The sequence below is a fragment of the Saccopteryx leptura genome, chromosome 13 (genome assembly GCF_036850995.1).
Source record: "Saccopteryx leptura isolate mSacLep1 chromosome 13, mSacLep1_pri_phased_curated, whole genome shotgun sequence".
NCBI classification, from domain to species: Eukaryota; Metazoa; Chordata; class Mammalia; order Chiroptera; family Emballonuridae; genus Saccopteryx; species Saccopteryx leptura.
In genome coordinates, this window is record NC_089515.1 from 25,743,244 (window position 1) to 25,762,954 (window position 19,711).

Consider the following 19,711-nt stretch of genomic DNA (forward strand, 5'->3'; position numbering starts at 1 on the left):
CCCCTGCATACTGCTGTCCATCCTTAATAAAACTGCTCCCATCAGTAAAGAGAGTCAGGTCTGCCTTCTCGTACGCCTGATCCCTTAAGTCCGGGCGGGAGCCAGTCACCGTGTCAAGGATTTGCTTGCAACTGTGGGCCAAAGTGGAGTCTGGTATTGGCAACAGGGTTGCTGGGTTCAGGGCCGCAGTTTTGAGGATCTGAACAGAGGGAGGATTCAGCAGCTGAGCCTGATACTGCGTTAGCCACGCATTAGATAGCCATCTGTCAGGAGGTGCTCGCAGCACTTGCTCTATGTAGTGTTCCCCAATGATTAGGAGGATGTCCTGCCCTAAAGTCAATTTACTAGCCTCCTTGACTAGTATGGAGGTGGCAGCAAGTGCCCTCAGACATGTTGGCAATCCCGAGGCTACAGGATCAAGTTTCTTGGACAGATAGGCGACAGGCCTCTTCCACGGCCCAAGTTCCTGGCTCAGTACCCCTAAAGCTACCCCTCCCTTTTCTGCTATAAATAGCTGAAAGGTTTGGCCAGATCTGGCAGGGCCAAAGCTGGGGCAGCCGCCAGGGCCTCTTTAAGCGCTTGGAACGCTTGCTTCTCATCTGTCCATGTGAACTGCTCCTCCTTACCCCTGGTTAGTTCATGCAGGGGTTTAGCTAGTTCTGCAAAGCCTAATATCCACAGTTGGCAGTATCCTACTGCACCCAGGAATTCTCGTACCTGCCTCTTGCTAGTAGGCTTGGGGATCTGCAAGACCATCTGGATTCGCTGGCTGGACAATGTCCTTTGCCCTCCCTGTAAGTTATACCCCAAGTAACTTATAGTTTGTGTCACAATCTGGGCCTTTTTGGCAGAGATTCGATACCCCATTCGCCCGAGATCTTGAAGCAGGTCCAAGGTAGCTTCCTCACACTCTCCTTCGTCCTTGGCAGCTATGAGGATGTCATCCACATACTGGAGCAGTACGATCGATGGATGGGAGGAGTGGAAAGCCTGCGGATCTTTGCTGAGGGCTTCATTAAAAATGGTGGGGGAGGCCCTGGCCGGTTGGCTCAGCGGTAGAGCGTCGGCCTGGCATGCGGGGGACCCAGGTTTGATTCCCGGCCAGGGCACATAGGAGAAGCGCCCATTTGCTTCTCCACCCCCCCCTTCCTCTCTGTCTCTCTCTTCCCCTCCCGCAGCCAAGGCTCCATTGGAGCGAAGATGGCCCGGGCGCTGGGGATGGCTCCTTGGCCTCTGCCCCAGGCCCCGGCAGAGCGATGCCCTGGAGGGGCAGAGCATCGCCCCCTGGTGGGCAGAGTGTCACCCCTGGTGGGCGTGCCGGGTGGATCCCGGTCGGGCGCATGCGGGAGTCTGTCTGACTGTCTCTCCCCGTTTCCAGCTTCAGAAAAATACAAAAAAAAAAAAAAAAAAAGGTGGGGGAGGCCTGACCTGTGGTGGTGCAGTGGGATAAAGCATCGACCTGGAACACTGAGGTCACCAGTTTGAAACCCTGGGCTTGCCTGGTCAAGGCACATATGGGAGTTGATGCTTCCTGCTCCTCCCCCCTTCTCTCTCTCACTCTCTCTCCCTTCTCTCTAAAAATCAATAAATAAAATATTTTTTAAAAATGGTGGGGGAATTCTTAAACCCTTGTGGTAGCCTAATCCAAGTGAACTGCCCCACTAGTCCATTATCTGGGTCATTCCATTCAAAGGCAAAGATCTCTTGGCTCTGAGGCGCCAGGGGAATACAAAAGAAGGCATCCTTTAAATCCAGGACAGAATAATAGGTATGAGCAATGAGCTCAGTAAGGTATACGGGTTGGGCACCGTGGGATGAATAGTCTCTACCTGCGCATTTACTTCCCACAAGTCCTGGACCGGATGATAGTCTTGGCTCCCTGGTTTCTGGACAGGAAGCAGCGGGGTGTTCCAGGCTGATTGACACCTTCGGAGGATGCCTGCCTCTAGCAGGCGTTGCAAATGCCGGGCGATTCCCTGTCTAGCTCGGGCTGGGACCGGGTACTGCCTGATCCTAACCGATCTAGCAGTGCTAAGCAGTTGCACCAGGACAGGCGGTTGGTGAGCGGCCAAACCTGGGGGGTTGGTTTCTGCCCAAACCTCAGGTACCCGGCCCACAGGGCGTCTGGAACCCCTTCCTCGGCCTCCTTACCTTCCAAGGCGATTGGAAGTAAGAGTTGTTCAGACAGTGGGACAGTTACTTCCATGCTGACCTCTGCCTCTTTGCTCCCCATAGGGCTTTCCTCCCGTCAGAAGGTTATAGTGGCCTGAAGTTTCTGCAATAAGTCCCTTCCAAGCAGTGGGTAAGGGCAGTCTGGAATGACTAGGAAAGAGTGGGTAATGGTACCTCGACCTAAGTCAGTAATTCTTGCGATGGCCCATGGGTAGGCTTCTGCTTTGCCCGTTGCTCCTATTATCTTAGTAGTTGTCTTCTGCATCTGGCCCTGTGGTTTCTTTAGGACTGAGTAGATGGCTCCCGTGTCGACTAGGAAGTCTATTGGCTTTCCTTCAACTGTTAAGGTGACCATGGGCTCCTGGGAGCTGACAGGAATGGAGTCCTGGCTCCGTCAGTCTAAGGTTTGGAGCAAGACCTCTGGGGCTTGTTTTGGCCTCTGGCTGTTGGCCCTCAACTTTGGGCACTCTCTCTTCCAGTGTCCTTTCTCCTTGCAATAGGCGCATTGATCCTTGTCTATTCGCTGTCCTTGGCCCTTCCTCTGTCCCCCTTTTCCTTTAGGGGGAGGTTTCTGAGCAGCGATCAGGATCTTGGCTACCTCCTTTGCTCTGCCAACCTCCAGATCATCCCTGTTGATATATACTTTCTGGGCTATTTCTAATAGCTTACTCCTATTCTCTCCCTTGAACCCCTCTATCTTCTGAAGCTTTTTTCTTATATCAGAAGCGGCTTGAGTCACAAAGGCTATGTTTATTAGCCTCTTGTTTTCTTCCGCTTCTGGGTCTAAGTGGGTGTACACTCTATATGCCTCCATGAGTCTCTCTAAGAAAGCTGCTGGGGATTCTTCCCTCCCCTGGATGACCTCACTTACCTTGCTAAAGTTGGTTGGCTTCCTAGCTGTTGCCTTGAGCCCCCTCAACAGAGCCCGGTGATACTGGAGGAGCGCGTCCCTTCCCCCAGCGGTATTAGGGTCCCAGGTAGGAGGTTGAGACGGGAGAACGTCTTCTACTTCCCTTCTTCCCTCCCGAGTTTCCCTTTCCTCGCCCAATACCGCCTTAGCAGCTTCTCTCATTATTCTATCCCTTTCTTCAGAAGTGAAGAGGGTTTGTAAAATCTGCTGACAATTGTCTCACGTAGGCTGATGGGTCCTAAAAATGGTCTCAAGGTTCTTAATGGTCTTAATCCCTGAGGTTTCTCGGAAAATGGGGGATTCTGATGCTTCCAATTGTATAAATCACTGGTGGAAAAAGGCACATAGATGAGGCGAGGAGGTGCCAGCAGCACCTCCCGGAGGGGCAAGATGGCTGCCCCCCCCCCAGGAGGAACAGCCACGCCCCCCACCGAAGGAGGAATGGCCGCGCCTCCTACCCCATAGACCGCCCCTCCTCGGGTGTGGGGCGGACTTGAGAGTCCACTCACGTCCTGCGAGGAATCTGGTTCCTCCTGCCACGGATAGGGTGGAGGGGAATTCACCAGGTCTAAGTGGTCCTCCGGCGGTCCAGGCAAAACAGGGTAAAGTCTGGACAGTTCACCAGGCTGTGTCGGGGAATGGGCTTCTCCCTTTTCCTTTTCTTTGACCCTCCCAACTTTCTTATCCCCCATAGCAAGACAAACCGCTCGCCTGCCTCGCTGGCTGTCCTTCAGACACTTTCTGATGTACCTAGGCCGCTCGGTGGCTATATCTACCCACACATCTATATACAGGTATTGGTCTGGGTGGGGTGCTCTATAGACAGTGGCTCTAACAGCAAATAAAGTTGGAAGGTCAAAAGTGCCCTCTGTGGGCCATCTCACATTAAACGCAGGCCATTCCAGCTGGCTCAAGGTTCGGAGGAAACCTGGACTCGGCGGCGGACCTCCGTACCCCTGAGCCCTCTTCTGGAAATCAGAAAAATTCTTCAACAGGCACTCGAGTGGGGATCCCAGCACAGATTCCTGTTGTCCCATCCTGGATGACTCAGGAATAATGAGAAAGGGCAGGATACAGGCAACACACTATTAACACAGGGAACACACTTGTTTCTCTCACACTCAACTCAGTCATTCAAGCTCAGACAAAACGCAGCACAGCGCAGCGCAAAAAGGATTCCTAATGTGACCAGTCACTCCTAGAGTTAACAAATCCAAACATCCAAATTTCAGAGGGCGGCATCCCGCCTCTGAAAGCCCTGGGTGGGTTACCGGCAGCGTCCCACCTATCACCTCTAGAGCTCAAAAGCCAACCCAAATGAGGATCCTCGGTGAATACTTACTCAGCTCGAGCTGTCTGAACTGCTGTCCCTCCGGTCTCCGACCCAAAACTCCGCCAAGGGAGAATCCCGGATGAGCCCCCAAAATATTGGATCCACCGGGTACGAGAACAAACGTTGGAGACTTTCAGGAACTTAGATCGTACTTTATTGGCCAAGTTTAACCTGCGCAGGGGCGAACTCCCCAGATGTCCTGAGACACCGTACTCACAGGGAGATGCAAATGGGAGTCGCCCCTGGCGCTTACAGCCAGGTCCTTATATATCCTAAGTAAGCAAGCATTCATTATACAGAAGCAGATGTGGCAGTTACCTATTCGCTAAGGGGTCCGCATGCAGCATAGCAACAGGGGCTGGGTTTAGCTTAGTGGCGAATTTCAAACATAAACTTCTGATAAGGGTCTCTGACCAATGGAATGCAAACGTTTTTCCTCCTTTGTGCTGATCTTTGTTCTCAGCCTCACAGGGGCTCTATCAGCACCTCCCTGTTCTGGCTCCTTCAATAGTCACACTCTGGCAGTCTCAGCACCCCTTCCTGAATCTAACAAAACCAGATGAGCCCACGCTCAAGCTGGCGAGCTCGGGGTCTCGAACCTAGGTTCTCTGCATCCCAGTCCGATGCTCTATCCACTGCGCCACCGCCTGGTCAGGTTATTGGTTGATTCTTATATGTGCCCTGACTTAGGATCGAACCTGCAACCTTGGTTGCAGGTATCGGGACGATGCTGTGAGCTACTGGGTTAAGGGCTTAGAAAGTTTTTACTATACCTCATTTCATCGCTTGGCTTACAATAGTTTTACCATGTAGTAGGCATGCAACAAATATTTTTTGGATGAATAGATGGCTTATAGTTCTTTCAGTGGGCTCTCTCTCCCTGCCTAGTGGGAGCCAGTGACCCTGTTTGTTTCACCTTTATTCCACAGGAACCAGCTCAGAGCCTGGCATGTAATTTGTACAGGTTCAATATTTTAACATCCTTGCCCTCTAGGAACTTGGAATCTAGTTAAGGAAGCAGAATGGACCCAGAAATATCTGGATTCAACTCTGCATCACTTAACTAGGTGGCTTTGAGGAAGTCCTTTTATCCCTCTGGGCCTTGCTTACCTCATCACCAAAATGGGCACTACACTAATCACTCTGCCTACCTCATGGGGTGTCATGAGAAGCCATTGAGTGAACAGTGTTTATGAAATGCTTTCTGAATTGTTAAGAGCTATAGAAATGTAAGGGGGGAATGGCATGTTATTAATAAAACAATGATCACAAACACTTCAGCACTTACCCTGTGCCGGGAGTTATTTTATTAGTTTTCCATGCATTAATTCCTGTACTCCCCAGTAATTATATGAGGTGGGAAACTGAGGCACACAGAGGTTAAGGACTTGCCCGTTGAATGGCAAATTAAAGTAAGTGGCAAAGCTGGGATTTAAACCCAGGGAGTCTAGCTTACTGGCCCTAAGCATGCTGACTCCTTTTATTATTCCAATTGTGTTACAGAATTAGGTGCTGAGTTCTGATGGCCAACATTGAATTCAGTAGAAATCCAGGTGCTTGGGAGCCCGTTAAGGACTGGAGGCTCTGAGGGGAAGGGAATTGAAGATGCCTCCAAAGGGCAGGTAAGAAGTGTAGGACAGGAGAGAGAAGGGAGGGCATTCCAGGCATAGGCAGGAGCAGGAGCAAAGGCAGAGACAGCATCGAGTTTGATGTGTTTGGGGGACAGTGAGGAGGCCAAACTGGCTGAAAAAAAGAGGGACCTTAAATTTTTTTTTTAATTAATTAATTAAAAAAAAAAAAGAGGGACCTGCTGATGAAGGTAAGGCAAATGCCAGATGTGGAATTTGGATGGTGACAGGAAGACATTTGCTGGTTTTACCTGTAAATCTGTAATCTCTAAAGTGTGAGAATCCAAAAGCAGTCCTTTAGTTGACTTCTTGGGAGAAGAGAGGAAGAGAAGCAGTGGACTGAGACTGCCTGAGGCCACCCTCCTTCCAAATCCTCCTTGCAACACCTTCCAGGGATGTTGGGTGGGGGAAAGGAAAGGGGAAGGTATGGTGTGAAATGGACGCCTGACCCCCAGTGGTGGCCTGCAGAACTACAGATCAGTGAATTTCAAATGAAGTGGGCGGTGGGGGAACCAGCTTCCACAGAACCCCCCCACCTCACACTGGGGCTCAAACACACTCATCTCAGAGCTGGACCAGGAAGAAAGGCTTCCTCTGGGTCCATCCTCCTAAACTGGGCCTTCTGGGTGGGCAAGCTGTGTGAGAAGGCAGCCAGTGTAGTGTAGTGGCTTAGAGTGTAGCAGGCTCACAGAGTAGTTTCAAGTTGAGGCTCTGCTCTGGCTGAGTAGCTCAGTTGGTTAGAGTATCGTCCTGATATGCCTGGGTTGTGAGTTCAATCTCCAGTCGGGGCACTTGAAATAAAATAAATTTTTGAAAAAAAAATTAAAATTGAGGCTCTAATACTTACTGGTATAACTTCCTTTTGCCTTAGTTAGGATAATAGTACCTGTACTGCCTTCACAGCTTTACTGTGAACACTGAGCATGTTAATGTCTACAAGCACACAGTACTCCTTCCAGCACTTGGGGCGCAGCCAGTGGTAATCAGCGCAGTAACTCAGCAGCTCTGCTCTTCTGGCCCACAGGAGTGGATGGCCTCTCCCCACCACCTACACTTCCCACTGCCACTTACGGGGAAGGAGCCTGGAAAATGGGGGAGGGGCTCCAGGAATGCCCTAGGAGGCAAGGGTGGGGAGCGGTACCCTTGGAGGGTTCAGATTTCCCTCCTAGCCTGGGCTTCTCCATGTGCTTGTAATGCACATGGTAATATATAGTTCCTTAGGAGCAGGCTGGGCTTTGGCAGCTCCTGCGTGAGGCCCCAGCCAGAAGGAAGGGATCTTCCTCCTCTCCCTAGGAGCTTGAATCTTTTGGTCCCAAAGGCAGCCATAATAAGTCTTCTCTCTAGAGGGTCATGATAGGGCTAAGCAGCCTTTTTCCTGCCCGGGCTATTGGACCTAATTCCCCCTCCATCGGCCTCAGTTTCCCTGTCTGTGGCCTGTGGGAAGAGAGTGCTTCCCCCCTTAGAGTCTCCATGGCAACCACAATCGATGCTGGTAGTGTCCTCCTGACGGAAGAGGTCACTGCCTTCTCCCCTCCTATATTCTCATACAGTTCCGTGCAGATACAATTATACAACTGCCATAAACCTGTACTCCTAATGATAAGACAGACACATCCATATTACCAGTCTTCAGACCCACAGTCCACAATCCTACTAACACAAAGACACCTCACATCCCATACACACTCAGAAATACTCCAATACACTCTCACACACCATAGACACCCAGGTCACATACACCCTATATGTAAGACACCCACTCAATAGGTTCATAATCATGTGTAAACACACCAATATATATTCCCCATACAAACAAACACAGGAATATACACACAAGAAAATGCCCAGATACCCATACCATATTCTGCCCCATACAACTAGTACTTATATACGTGCAGCTCAGAGTTTCTCTTACACTGCCCTTCCCTGCCTTCTCCCAAAGCACATCTCCTCCCTCTGCCCCCTCCATTTGGCACAGAGTAGCCACAGAGTGTCTGGGGGAAGCTGTCCTCAGGGCGGAGGCAGGTCACTGCATCCCTCCTCTGGCCCGGCCTGGCCTGGTCCATATCCTTTACACCAAAGGCTCCCAAGAAGATCCAGTCCAGAGGCTGAGGTGGCCTGTGAAGAGGACGAGACTGTGGCTGGGAGGCTGTGGTTGGGAGGCGAGTGGGGCAGGGCCGGGGGAGAGAGGGAGGGAGAGGGAGGAGATCCAGGGAGGGAGAAGGGGAGGGAGGCTGCAGGCGGTCCTACTCACGCTGGGGAGCCTGAGGGGGAGGCGGTATGAAGTGGGCTGGCCATCGTGTCTGACTCTCAGCCGGTGGGGGCCATGCCCCTAGCCCACCATGAACCTGGAAGGGCTGGAGGTGGTCGCTGTGCTTGTGGTCCTCGCTCTGTTTGTCAAGGTCCTGGAGCAGTTTGGCCTCTTTGACCCTGTCTCCTTGGAAGGTAACCCAGGTGTCTGGGCAAGTCTGGGCTGCTGGCTGGAGGGACAGCTGCTTGTAGCCATGGGGAGGGGCTGCTCTGACTTTTACAACTGTGAGCCGGGCTGAGCCGTTTACTGATGGGATAAAGCATACCCAGAAGGTGAGGAGTGGTGCTTGGGGAACAGGACATCCGAGAGAGGTAAAGAGGGGAACTCTGGGGAAGGTGAGGCAGGAATCTGGGGAACTGGGTGTCTGAAGGAGGTGAAGAAAGAGGACCAGGGAACAGGGTGTTTGGGGAATGGTGAGGGGTACAGTATGGGAGGACTGGGTTAGGAAGATGAGGGGTGTCTGGGGGACTTGAGGAGAGGTGTGGAGATAGACAAGGGTATCTGGAATAAAGGAAGGAGGTTTGGGGATCGTGAGGTAATATTAGAGTTTTGGGGAGTCCCTTTTGGGGCCAGGGCTCTGAAGATGTATGTGACCCCACACCTCCATCCTTGTAGGTGTAGGTTATAGAGCATATGTGGACTCAGTACGTGAGAGATACAGGGCGTGTGACTGTGTGTTCATGTATGTGATGAGAAAGGACAAAATGTGTGACTATGTGAGCCTGTATATGTGACAGGGATGTGATTTAATGTGTCAAAGTACAGGGTGTGTGACTTTGTCAGATGGTGGATGTGACTGTGCCTGAGGGGACAGAGTCTGTGGCTGAGCCTCTTTGGGTATCAGATTGTGTGTATGGCTGTCCCCAGAGTTCCCTGAGAATATACCAGCTCTATAGCCAAGACCTAGGATGCGGGTGGGTTCTGGAGGGACAGGAGTGGAAACACTGTGAATGGGACATTTATAGATCAGCTCTGGCAGGAGGGTGAGGGGTGGGCCAGATCAGGGACCCTGCTTTCCAAGCAGAAATCAACTCTCCATTCTACCTCAGTGTCAAGTGAGGAGAGGAATGTTCTACCTCCCCCAGAGAGTTCTGCCTTTCCCTCCACTTTGCATTAAGAACTGTGTGGCTCCATAGCATGGCTCTTCCCCACTTTCACCAGGGATAGGAAAACAGGCAAGAACCACCATGAAAGGAGGACTGCAGGGGAGAACAAAACAGATGTGAAAAGAACTAGGAACAAGAGGAGTTCCATGAATGAAAACTTCTAGCTCACCCTCCATCCTCTGCTGCATTTATTGGGATGGGTTGGGGAATAGGAATATGTCCTTGATGAACTAGGGTTCATCCAATCTTGAAAAGATGAAATCAGTTGAGCTCTAACTTGCCATCCCCTTTAGACTATTTGGTGGGAAGAGGGGTTATCCAGGAAACCAAGCATCCTGTAGGCTGAAGATAGCCCCTTTTTCTATCTACCTTTAGAGGAGCCTAGAGGAGATTAAGTCCTGGGAGCAGGTAAGGAGAATGTGTGAAGAGGAGGAGGTTGGAAGAGGGGGGAACTGCCCCCCAGTCTGATGGCAATTCTACCACCAGAAACCCCGGGTGCAATCCGGCTTCGGGAAACCAAAGTCCAGGCTAATGGAGCCCTGGGCTAGGGGCCAGGCTGCCATTGATCCCCCACTCAGCCTACTGCCTCCCTCCCACCTCTTTATAGCTCCTGCTGTGGAGGAGGGAGAGTCCACGTATTTTTGATGAGGAGATGGCCATGACTTCTAGCAGTTACCTCCTGGGAGTAGTGCCTTATCCTGAGGGTGGAGACTGACTTGGGGGGGGCAGGGCCTTTGTAGGAACTGGGATCCCTGAGTAACTTACAACCAAAGTAAGTTGGGCCCATCCAGGAATGGACTGAGGCCAACCTCAGTCTTTGAGCCAGGTCCGGTGGACTCTGGTCCTAGAGTCTGGAGGTGGATGCAGCTGGGAGACAGACACACTTGAATGTGAAGGGTCTCCTTTGGATGCAGTTAGAGCTGTAGGACCTGTGTAAATAAGGGGGAGAGGAATTGTGATAAGTGGGCTCTGGATAGCCCCACATTACACAAAATGTGCATTTTAAGGTCTGTTATTGCCTCAAAGTTTGCTATCAGGCTGGAATGAGGAATTGTAGAAAAGAAAGGTGGGCATCCCAACCAGATGGTGGCACAGTGGATAGGGCATCGGCTTGGGACACTGAGGACCCAGGTTTGAAACCCCAAGGTTGCTGGCTGGAGCGCAGGGTCACTGACATGACCCTATGGCCACTGGTTTGAGCCCAAAGATCGCTGACTTGGCTGTAGCCCCCTAGTCAAGGCACATATGAGAAAGCAATCAGTGAACAACTAAGGAGCAACAACAAAGAATTGATGCTTCTCATCTCCCTTCCTTTCTGTCTGTCCCTCTCTGTCTCTCTCTCTCTGTTTCTCTCTCTCTCTGTCTCCCTGTCTGTCCCTCTCTGTCTCTCTCTCTCTGTTTCTCTCTCTCTCTGTCTCCCATAAAAAAAAAAAAAGAAAAAGAAAGGTGAGTATACCCAGGATAGACAGGGGTTCTGTGGATGAGGTACAGTCTTAGGTATCTGGGTGCCATGGGTATGTAGGTCATAGTATGATAGGGGGTATGTGTCATGGTGACCTTGGTATGTGTCACAATATTATAAAGTTCTATTGTGTCGTTAACACGTTGTGTCCTGATATCCCAAGGTCATTGAATATTTTTGTGTGGTTTGATGATGCTGTGTGTAAGATGGACTGTATAGATCTTCATGTATATATGTCATGTTTTAGGTCACATTTGCATATGTTTGTATTAGGAGTTTTAAGGTCAGTGTGTGTGTGTGTGCACGCGCACGCATGCACGCATGCATGTATTGAAGCCTGCTTAATTAGGCCATTGGCTACGACTTGTCACTGTATAGCATCCATCACTCTGTGATTTGTCATTCTATGTGTCACTGTATACACCTGTCTCTGTGTGTTTGTGAGAGAGAGGTGTTCCTACCAAGGCAGTTCTTGGGTTGGACATCACCCTCAGAGGTCCAGCCATAACACTGGGGGCAAAGGTACTGGGTTAGCAGACTCTAAAGCCAGTGCCACTTCCCCCCTACACAGCCGCATCCCTGGCCACCCCTCCGAGCTCCCTTGGTGGGTTTTCCATGCCTCTGGAACCCCCTGGGCTTCTCCTCTAACCCAGCCCCAGCTACCCTCGCCATACCCCCTCAACCCTCCCCCAACACCCGCCCCCAGCCGGGGTTAGTTTGTGATGGTGGGAAAGGGACAGGAAACAGAGGGGCAGTAAGGGGTTAATGTGCCTTCCTGGGGTCTTCTCTCTTCCCAGGCCACCCTCCAGGGCCCACTAAAAAAGCGCTGAAGCAGCGGTTCCTCAAGCTGCTGCCATGCTGCGGGCCCCAAGCCCTGCCCTCAGTCAGTGAAAGCAAGTGCCGCTCCTGTACTTCCGGGGGCGGGGATCGCTGTATGGGTGGGACCAGTGTGTTGAGAGCGGGCCTCGTGTGTGTGTGTGTGTGTGTGTGTGTGTGTGTGCGCGTGTGTGTGTGTGTGTGTGTGTATGTGGTGTGTGTGCGCGCGCGTTACCAATGTGTCTACTGGTGGGGGGTGGGCACTGGTTGGCACGAGAGTGAGTAGGTGTAGTAGCTACAGCTCCCAGAAGCAGCAGAGTGTGGGGCGTGGTCGTTTGGGGGTGGGGCCCCAAGTATCTATGGGTGTCTCCAGTTTGCAAAATGGGCGGGACCAGTGTGTTTGGGCGTGGCCAGTTTGTCAGGGCTGATTTGTCCTTCTATGTGTCACTGTACACACCTGTCTCTGTGTTTGTGAGAGAGAGGTGTGTACAGTGAAGTTTGTGAGAGAGAGGTGTATACAGTGTGTACACTAGGCTGAAGCCCCAGCCTAGTGCTGTGGCAAATGTAGCGGGGACGGGTCCAGGTGGCTGTGCGGCTCTGTGCGTGGCTTAGCTGGGTAAGTGTCTGCGACTCTGGCCTCCTGCGTCTTCCCTGGGCATGTTTTGGTTGTTGAGATGTATGTCGCCCATGCGGATGGAGCCCACCTTCCACCCGATGCCAGGATATTTGGATCTTCTAGTGGCACCTTCATTCCCAGTTGAGTGACCTCCTTTTGTATCTAGATATTTTTCCTCAGTTGGGCCTTGTCCATGACATAAGGTCTTACTTCATTTTGCAAGCTATAAAGGCCCGTTTTGTAGTTATTTGGGAGTGTCATTGTGTTTGATTCTGGATCCCACTTGGGGATAGATTCAGAAAAAGGACAGGCGTGAGTCCCGCAAGCATGTGTGCGTGGGGTCCGTTTCGTGTGTGTCTGTGCTTGTTCGTATGCTTTTGCGCGCGGGGCTGGGGTGTGTGCATTGTAACACGCAGGTCTGTGAGATTTGCCGTGAGTGTGAGGGTTGAGGTGTGTGTCTGCAGTTGGCCGGGTCTTCAGCTTTCTTGGTGACAGTTCGCTCCCTTCAGCATTAGCTGCCCCAGCCTCCCTACGCCCCCACAGACCCCACCCGCTGGACCCAGGTGACTTACTCTCCTGGTGGGGGCGGGAGCGGGGCCTTCGGGAGCACGGGGTGGGGGCACTTGCCTGGGGACTGGATGTTGGGAGCTGGCGGGTACTGAGATGGGGCTTCAAGTGGAGCCTTGCTTGAGACTTACTAGGGGCGGAGACACGGGTGGGGTCTGGGTGGGGCTTGGCTGGAGCTGGGCGGGGCATGGCTCAGGCATGGCTGGGGTAGGCAGGGTTTGGCTGGAGGGAAGGATGTGGGCGGGGCAAAGCCCTGACTGAGGATCTGAGTTGATCACAGAAGGCCTAGAGCTCGGATCCTCTCGAACCTGTTTTTACTACTACAACCCCTTCTGGGTTGAAGATGGGGCTTGGGACCTTTCCTTTCCCTCCAACCAGGGACCAACTGCACAGGGGTCAACACCGGGTCGAATATCCTGGCTCTGGGGCCAGGCCTAGCCTTGGGCCAACCCGCTGAAAGACCTTGAAGCTGACCAGCGTCTTCTCTCCTTGCCTTGATGTCCTTGGCTAGGTTTCCAGGGAAAACTGGCAGACTGGTCTCTGGCGTCAGAGATAGGGGGGATATACGGGTTGGTGATTGTGAAGAGGGGTCGTGGGGCCGGGCCTGAGGCGCGGCTCTCCTCCCCTCGCCCCCTCGCTCCCCCTAACACCTGCAGACAGCATCGAGGATGAGTTTGAACTGTCTACCGTGTGTCACCGGCCAGAGGGTCTGGAGCAGCTGCAGGAGCAAACCAAGTTCACTCGCAAAGAGTTGCAGGTCCTGTACCGGGGCTTCAAGAACGTGAGTGCAAAGCAAGGCCAAACCTAGAGAATGATGGGGCAGGAGGGGCGGGGCCTATCCAGGACTTCCTAGAAAGAAGGCCTGGCTTTAGGGTGTGAGAGGGAGGGCTAGGGGGAAGGAGACCCTGCTTCCCAAGCTCCCCTCCTGAAGACTGAATTTCCAGCCTGAGGTTCTGGTTAGTTCAGTTTTTTATTTGTGCGCTGGGGAGAAGTCTTGCCTCCCATTAGAAGAGCTACATGGTGAGCCCCCTGGAGACATGAAGATTTTGTCTCCCTTTGGGAGTCTCTGGGCATCAAGGTGGGAGGAGTATGGAAGGGAAATGAGTGGAAGGGGGTTTTGTCTTTGTCCTCAGTCTGGTCTCCCCACTCCCCAGGAATGTCCCAGCGGAATTGTCAACGAGGAGAACTTCAAGCAGATATACTCCCAGTTCTTTCCTCAAGGAGGTGAGGGGACAAGGACTGAAGCAAACAGTTGTCCATCTCTAGGCTGAGTTGGGCAGAGGGTTCTGGAGGGGCTGGGAATGCCAAGTGGTAAGAGGTGTTTGGGGAGCCTCATAGAGGTAGGAAGTCCTCTGCTGTCTGGAAGCCAAACCTACTGATACACACTTATTCTACAGACTCCAGCACATATGCCACTTTTCTCTTCAATGCCTTTGACACCAACCATGATGGCTCAGTCAGTTTTGAGGTGAGCTGGAGGAGGTGGGTCCGGGAGGCCTGGGGCCTCAGGGCCAGGACCTATAGGCCAAAGCCAGAGAGGAGTTGGGGTGAAGGGTATCTGAAGACACGTTTCCCCCCTGTCTCCTTCCCAGGATTTTGTTGCTGGTTTGTCAGTGATTCTTCGGGGAACCATAGACGACAGGCTGAACTGGGCCTTCAACCTGTATGACCTCAACAAGGATGGCTGTATCACCAAGGAGGTGTGCAGGGAACTGAAGAGCTGGAGGGGAGGTGTAAAAGGCCCCTAGGAAGAAAATAGGACCCACATATGTTTAACCAGCAAGGGTGATCCTACCCTAGGCCCTTGGTCTCCTGGTTTGGAGGCTGGAGGCTCTAAGGAGGGATCCTCTTTCTTGGCCTAACAGGAAATGCTTGATATCATGAAGTCCATCTATGACATGATGGGCAAGTATACGTATCCTGCACTCCGGGAGGAGGCCCCAAGAGAACATGTAGAGAGCTTCTTCCAGGTGCTTGGGACTGGGCAGGCTGGTGGGTCCTGGAGTGAAGAGAAGAAGGTGAGGTCCCAGTAGGGAACTTACCTGAATTCTACCTGCCTCTCTCCTGCTATCCCTCCTGCTGTCCCTCCTGACTACCTTTTTGCAGAAGATGGACAGGAACAAGGATGGCGTGGTGACCATTGAGGAATTTATTGAGTCTTGTCAAAAGGTACAGGTCCCTGCCCTCCACATTTCCCCAGTCTGGACTCAGAGCCTAATTCAGTGATATAGGAGAAGGCTCCTTTGGGAAGAGAATTATCTCTTTAACTAACCCCCACTACCAATTCTGTTTTTTCACAACTCGGGGAGACCTGTCATTCCCCACTCTGGTCTCTCTGGGTGTTCCCTTCCCTCTTGCCTCTTTATGTCTCTGAATTCCCCATTTATGACTCAATGTCTCTCTCCCTATCTCTGACAGCTCTCTTTCTTTCTCTCTCTCCAATCTGCCTCTCTCACACCGTGGCTACAGGATGAGAACATCATGAGGTCCATGCAGCTCTTTGACAATGTCATCTAGGTCCCCAGGAGAAGGGGCCGGTCGTCCTGGGGCCACCATGCTGTAGCCCTAGTCCAGTTGGACCTCACCCTTCTCTTCCCAGGTCTGTCCTCACCCTAGCCCTGCCCTAGGGCCTGTAGGAATCCAAGAGCCTGGGAATTCGGTGGTCCAGATTGTTGGAGCCGAAGGGGCAAGGGAATAGGCAGAGTATATCTGCTGGGTGTTCAACAGCTCCCACCCCCTTCCTGCCTGACACGCAGTTCTGAGGATGCCTCTGCTATAGGAATTAAGTGGTTCTTCACCTTTCACCCCCACTCTAGAAACCACAAAACTAGACAGAATTTCTCCTGCTATGGTGCTTCCCCCATCCCTGATCTCAAACATTTTCCCTAAGACTCCCTTCTCAGAGAGGTTGCTTTGTCCTTGGCACTGATTGACATTTCAGACCAGGGCTTTTGAGAGCTCTGTAGGAGGAGGACAAGAATGTAAAGGGAGAAATCTTGGGCTTGAGCCAGTGGTTAGGTCCTAGGAGGTAGCTGGAATATAGAGCAGAAAGGCCTAACAACTGTCAATGAGAGAGAGCTAAGGCATTGCCAGGATATCACTCCGAGCTCCACAGGTCTGCCACCAAGCCATCAGAATATGTTTCCAGGCTCTTCAGAAGAACTTGTCTCTTTGGAAATACCCCAGAAATCTCCCATTCCACTGCTCAGTGTCGCTGGGATCATGATGTCTGGTTCATCCCTGGAATTTTTTTTTTTTTTTTGTATTTTTCTGAAGCTGGAAACAGGGAGGCAGACAGACTCCCGCATGCGCCCGACCGGGATCCACCCGGCACGCCCACCAGGGGGCGATGCTCTGCCCATCCGGGGCGTTGCTCTGTCGCGACCAGAGCCCCTCTAGCACCTGGGGCAGAGGCCAAGGAGCCATCCCCAGCGCCCGGGCCATCTTTTGCTCCAATGGAGCCTCGGCTGTGGGAGGGGAAGAGAGAGACAGAGAGGAAGGAGAGGGGGAGGGGTGGAGAAGCAGATGGGCGCTTCTCCTATGTGCCCTGGCCGGGAATCGAACCCAGGACTCCTGGACGCCAGGCCGACGCTCTACCACTGAGCCAACCGGCCAGGGCCCATCCCTGGAATTTTTTCCTCTCCTTCCTTCCTGTTTGTATGGTGGTGGTGGCAGCAGGGGAATATGGGTAAGAGATGCCCTGGCTGATTCTTGCCAGAGGTTCAGACTACTGGCATAGAGTGAGTTAGGGACCACCCAGTGGATGCATTGGAGGAAAAGGGAAAGAGGGAGGCAGGCATAGCATCTGAACCTACTGTGGGGACATTCATTAGAATCTTTGATCTACCCAGACTATTCCAATCCCCCACATATCCTCCTCAGTTCTCACCTAGGGTCTCCTCTTGCTCTATTCAGTCTACCCAGAGATGCCCCTGAACACACTTAGAAGGGAGGAACCATAGGATACAGCTACCATGTCACCATTAGTACCCCTGCCATGCTGTCACTCCTTAATATACCGCCTGTCCCATTAGCCAGGATCTGAGGGGAAGAGCCCCCAGGAAGCTCCTTCCCATCAGAACACTGTTGACTGCTTTGCATTTTTGGCTCCTCTGTATATTTTATAAAATAAGAAATATACCAGATCCAATAAAACACAATGGCTATGCACAGGCTGCTGTCTGCCTTTTTTGTCCCTCCTACTCCACACATACCTCACAACCTCTAATTCATGCACCTGCAGCCTTTTAGGCCCACCAAAAGTACCTCTCTTTTCCCTCTTTTCCATAGTGTGGCCCACCCTTGGTGGGAGACCAAGGCATAGTTCGGGAAGGGTTGGAAACCTACCTGACCTTGGAGAAGTACCCATGTTAACCTCTCTCCTTAGAGACAAGGAAGAGACAAGACTTGTTGTCTTAAAGATTATGCCAAACCAACCATCTTTTGTTTAGACATTATTACAGGTTGAATCAAGAATTTCTGCTCTGGCTGGTTGGTTTAGAGGTAGAGCGTCGACCCGGTGTGTGGATGTTTCAGGTTCAATTCCTCGTCAGGGCACATAGAAGTGACCATCTGCTTCTCCACCCCTACCCCTCTCCTCTCTCTCTCTCTCTCTGTTCCCTTCCTGCAGTGCATAGCGCTGGGCACTGAGGATGGCTACATGAAGCCTCTGCCTCAGGTGCTAAAAATAGCTTGGTTGTGGCCTGGTCTGTGGTGACGCAGTGGATAAAGTGTCGACCTGGAACACTGAGTTTGCTGGTTTGAAGCCCTGGGCTTGCACAGTCAAGGCACATATGGGAGTTCATGCTTCCTGCTCCTTCCCCCCTTCTCTCTCCCTTCTCCGTCTGTCTGGCTCTCTCTCTCCTCTCTAAAATGAATAAATAAAAGTCTTTAAAAAAATAACTTGGTTGTGATCATGGCCCAAGATGGGCAAAGATTGGCCCCAGATGGGTTGCTGGGTGGATGCTGGTTGGGGTGCATTTGGGAGTCTGTCTCCCTATCTCCCTTCCTCTCACTTGGAAAAGAAAATAAATATTTAAAAATATAGCTTGACCAGGCAGTGGTATAGTAGATAGAGCATTGGCTTGGGACATTGAGGACCCAGGTTCAAAGCCCCAAGGTCGCTAGCTTGAGTGTGGGCTCATCCAACTTGAGCATGAGCTCACCAGCTTGAGCGCAGGCTCATTTGACTTAGCACGGGCTCACCAACTTCAGCGCAGGGTCACTGGTTTGAGTGTGGGATCATAGACACGACCACATGGTTGCTGGTGTGAGCCCAAGATTGCTAGCTTGAGCAAGGGGTCACTGTCTCTGCTGGAGCCCCTCAGTCAAGGCATATATGAAAAAGCAATCACTGAACAACTAAGGAGCTGCAGTGAAGACTTGATGATTCTCATCTCTCTCTCTTCCTGTCTGTCTGTCCCTCTCTCTCTCACTAAAGGAAAAAAAAAAGAAAAAATTTCTAATTTACAGATATCAGTTAATCTCAAAGTGCTTTTTGTTTTTGGAGTGGGGACAGAATTACCTTTAGTTTCTAATGAAAATTTTGTTGTGTAAACATTCCAACCTTGCCTCCAGTATGGACATACCTACATTTGTGTCTATTCTCTTGCCAAGAATGATGGGGGATCAGGCCTGATCTGTGGCAGCTCTGTGGATAGAGCTTCCACCTGGAACACTGAGGTTGCTGGTTCTAAGCCCCGGGCTTGCTGGGTTAAGGCACATGCAAGAAACAACTAGTAAAAGTTGATGCTTCCCACTCCTCCCTGCCTTTCTCTCTCTTTCTCCTCTCTCTAGAATCAATCAATAAATATTTTTTTTAAATGATGGAGGCCCTGGCTGATGGGTCAGTGGATAGGGCATCAGCCCAGTGTATGAATGTCCTGGGTTTAATTCCCAGTCAGGGCACACAGGAGAGGCAACCATTTGCTTCTCTCTGCCTTCCTATCCCCCTTCTCTTCTTTTTCCCCTCTTGCAGCCAGTGGCTCAATTGGTTGCAGTGTAGCCCTGGGCACTGAGGATGGCTTGGATGGTTTGAGTGTTGGCCTCAGGTGCTAAAAATAGCTTGGTACTCAAGCATTGGACCTAGACATGGTTGCTGCATAGATCCCAGTCTGGGAGCATGCAGGAGTCTGCCTCACTTTCTCTCTTCCTCTAACCTAAAAAAAAAAAACATGATGGGGCATCAGAGGAAGTGGACCCAGGGCAGGTTACCATGGAGCAAATGATACTAGGGTAGTAGAGACTTCCTAGGTGGGGTGGAGACTTCTTTGTTTCCTTCCCAGAGAGGTAGCCACCAATGATAGGTTCCTTCCATCCCTCCTCTAGGGCACCACCATATGGTGACTAAGTTGCACCATCCATAGAAGGGGGATCAGACCTTCTATTCTATTACTGTACACATGGACAAGGTCAAGGTAGGATATGGTGGCCAAGAAACAAAAGCTTCCATAGTTCACTATTTTGTCATGTATGCCTGCTCACATCACACAATTATCTGCTCTGTAGGCCCTCGGGTTTCTTTGGGTCACAGTTCCTCTGAGGGATCTGATGAAAGCTGTGGGCCCACTGTCCAGAAGGATGAAAATGCACACTTTTCTGTTTATTTTTGTATTCCTGAAGCCCAACCCTAGGCCCTAAGTTAAGAACCTGTGATCTAGTCTACCTTTCAGGCTTCCATTGTACAAAAGAGGAAACATTTATAGGACCCAGTCCCCTAAGTCTCTGTTCATGATGGCCTGGTGGCACAGTAAAGATCTGTGTGTAAAAGATGGATGCTGTGCATGTCATG

General features: G+C 51.5%; 1 protein-coding gene across 8 annotated transcripts in view; it reads left to right on the forward strand.

Annotated features, from left to right (window-relative positions):
• The window catches only part of KCNIP2 (potassium voltage-gated channel interacting protein 2), a 30,319-nt gene extending 13,228 nt beyond the window's left edge, over positions 1 to 17,091 (forward strand). For 2 of the 8 annotated variants that reach the window (XM_066355973.1, XM_066355972.1), the window contains exons 2-8: positions 13,578 to 13,702; positions 14,076 to 14,145; positions 14,319 to 14,389; positions 14,514 to 14,621; positions 14,787 to 14,891; positions 15,028 to 15,090; positions 15,391 to 17,091. In XM_066355973.1, the coding sequence (XP_066212070.1) occupies positions 13,578 to 13,702; positions 14,076 to 14,145; positions 14,319 to 14,389; positions 14,514 to 14,621; positions 14,787 to 14,891; positions 15,028 to 15,090; positions 15,391 to 15,438 (590 nt within the window). In that variant the 3' untranslated portion in view covers positions 15,439 to 17,091. Of the gene's footprint in view, positions 1 to 8,354; positions 8,489 to 11,719; positions 11,820 to 12,863; positions 12,918 to 13,577; positions 13,703 to 14,075; positions 14,146 to 14,318; positions 14,390 to 14,513; positions 14,622 to 14,786; positions 14,892 to 15,027; positions 15,091 to 15,390 lie in introns of those variants that run through there. The other 6 variants (XM_066355966.1, XM_066355965.1, XM_066355968.1 and 3 more) reach the window with 6 other exon arrangements.
• The last annotated feature ends 2,620 nt before the right edge of the window (positions 17,092 to 19,711 follow it).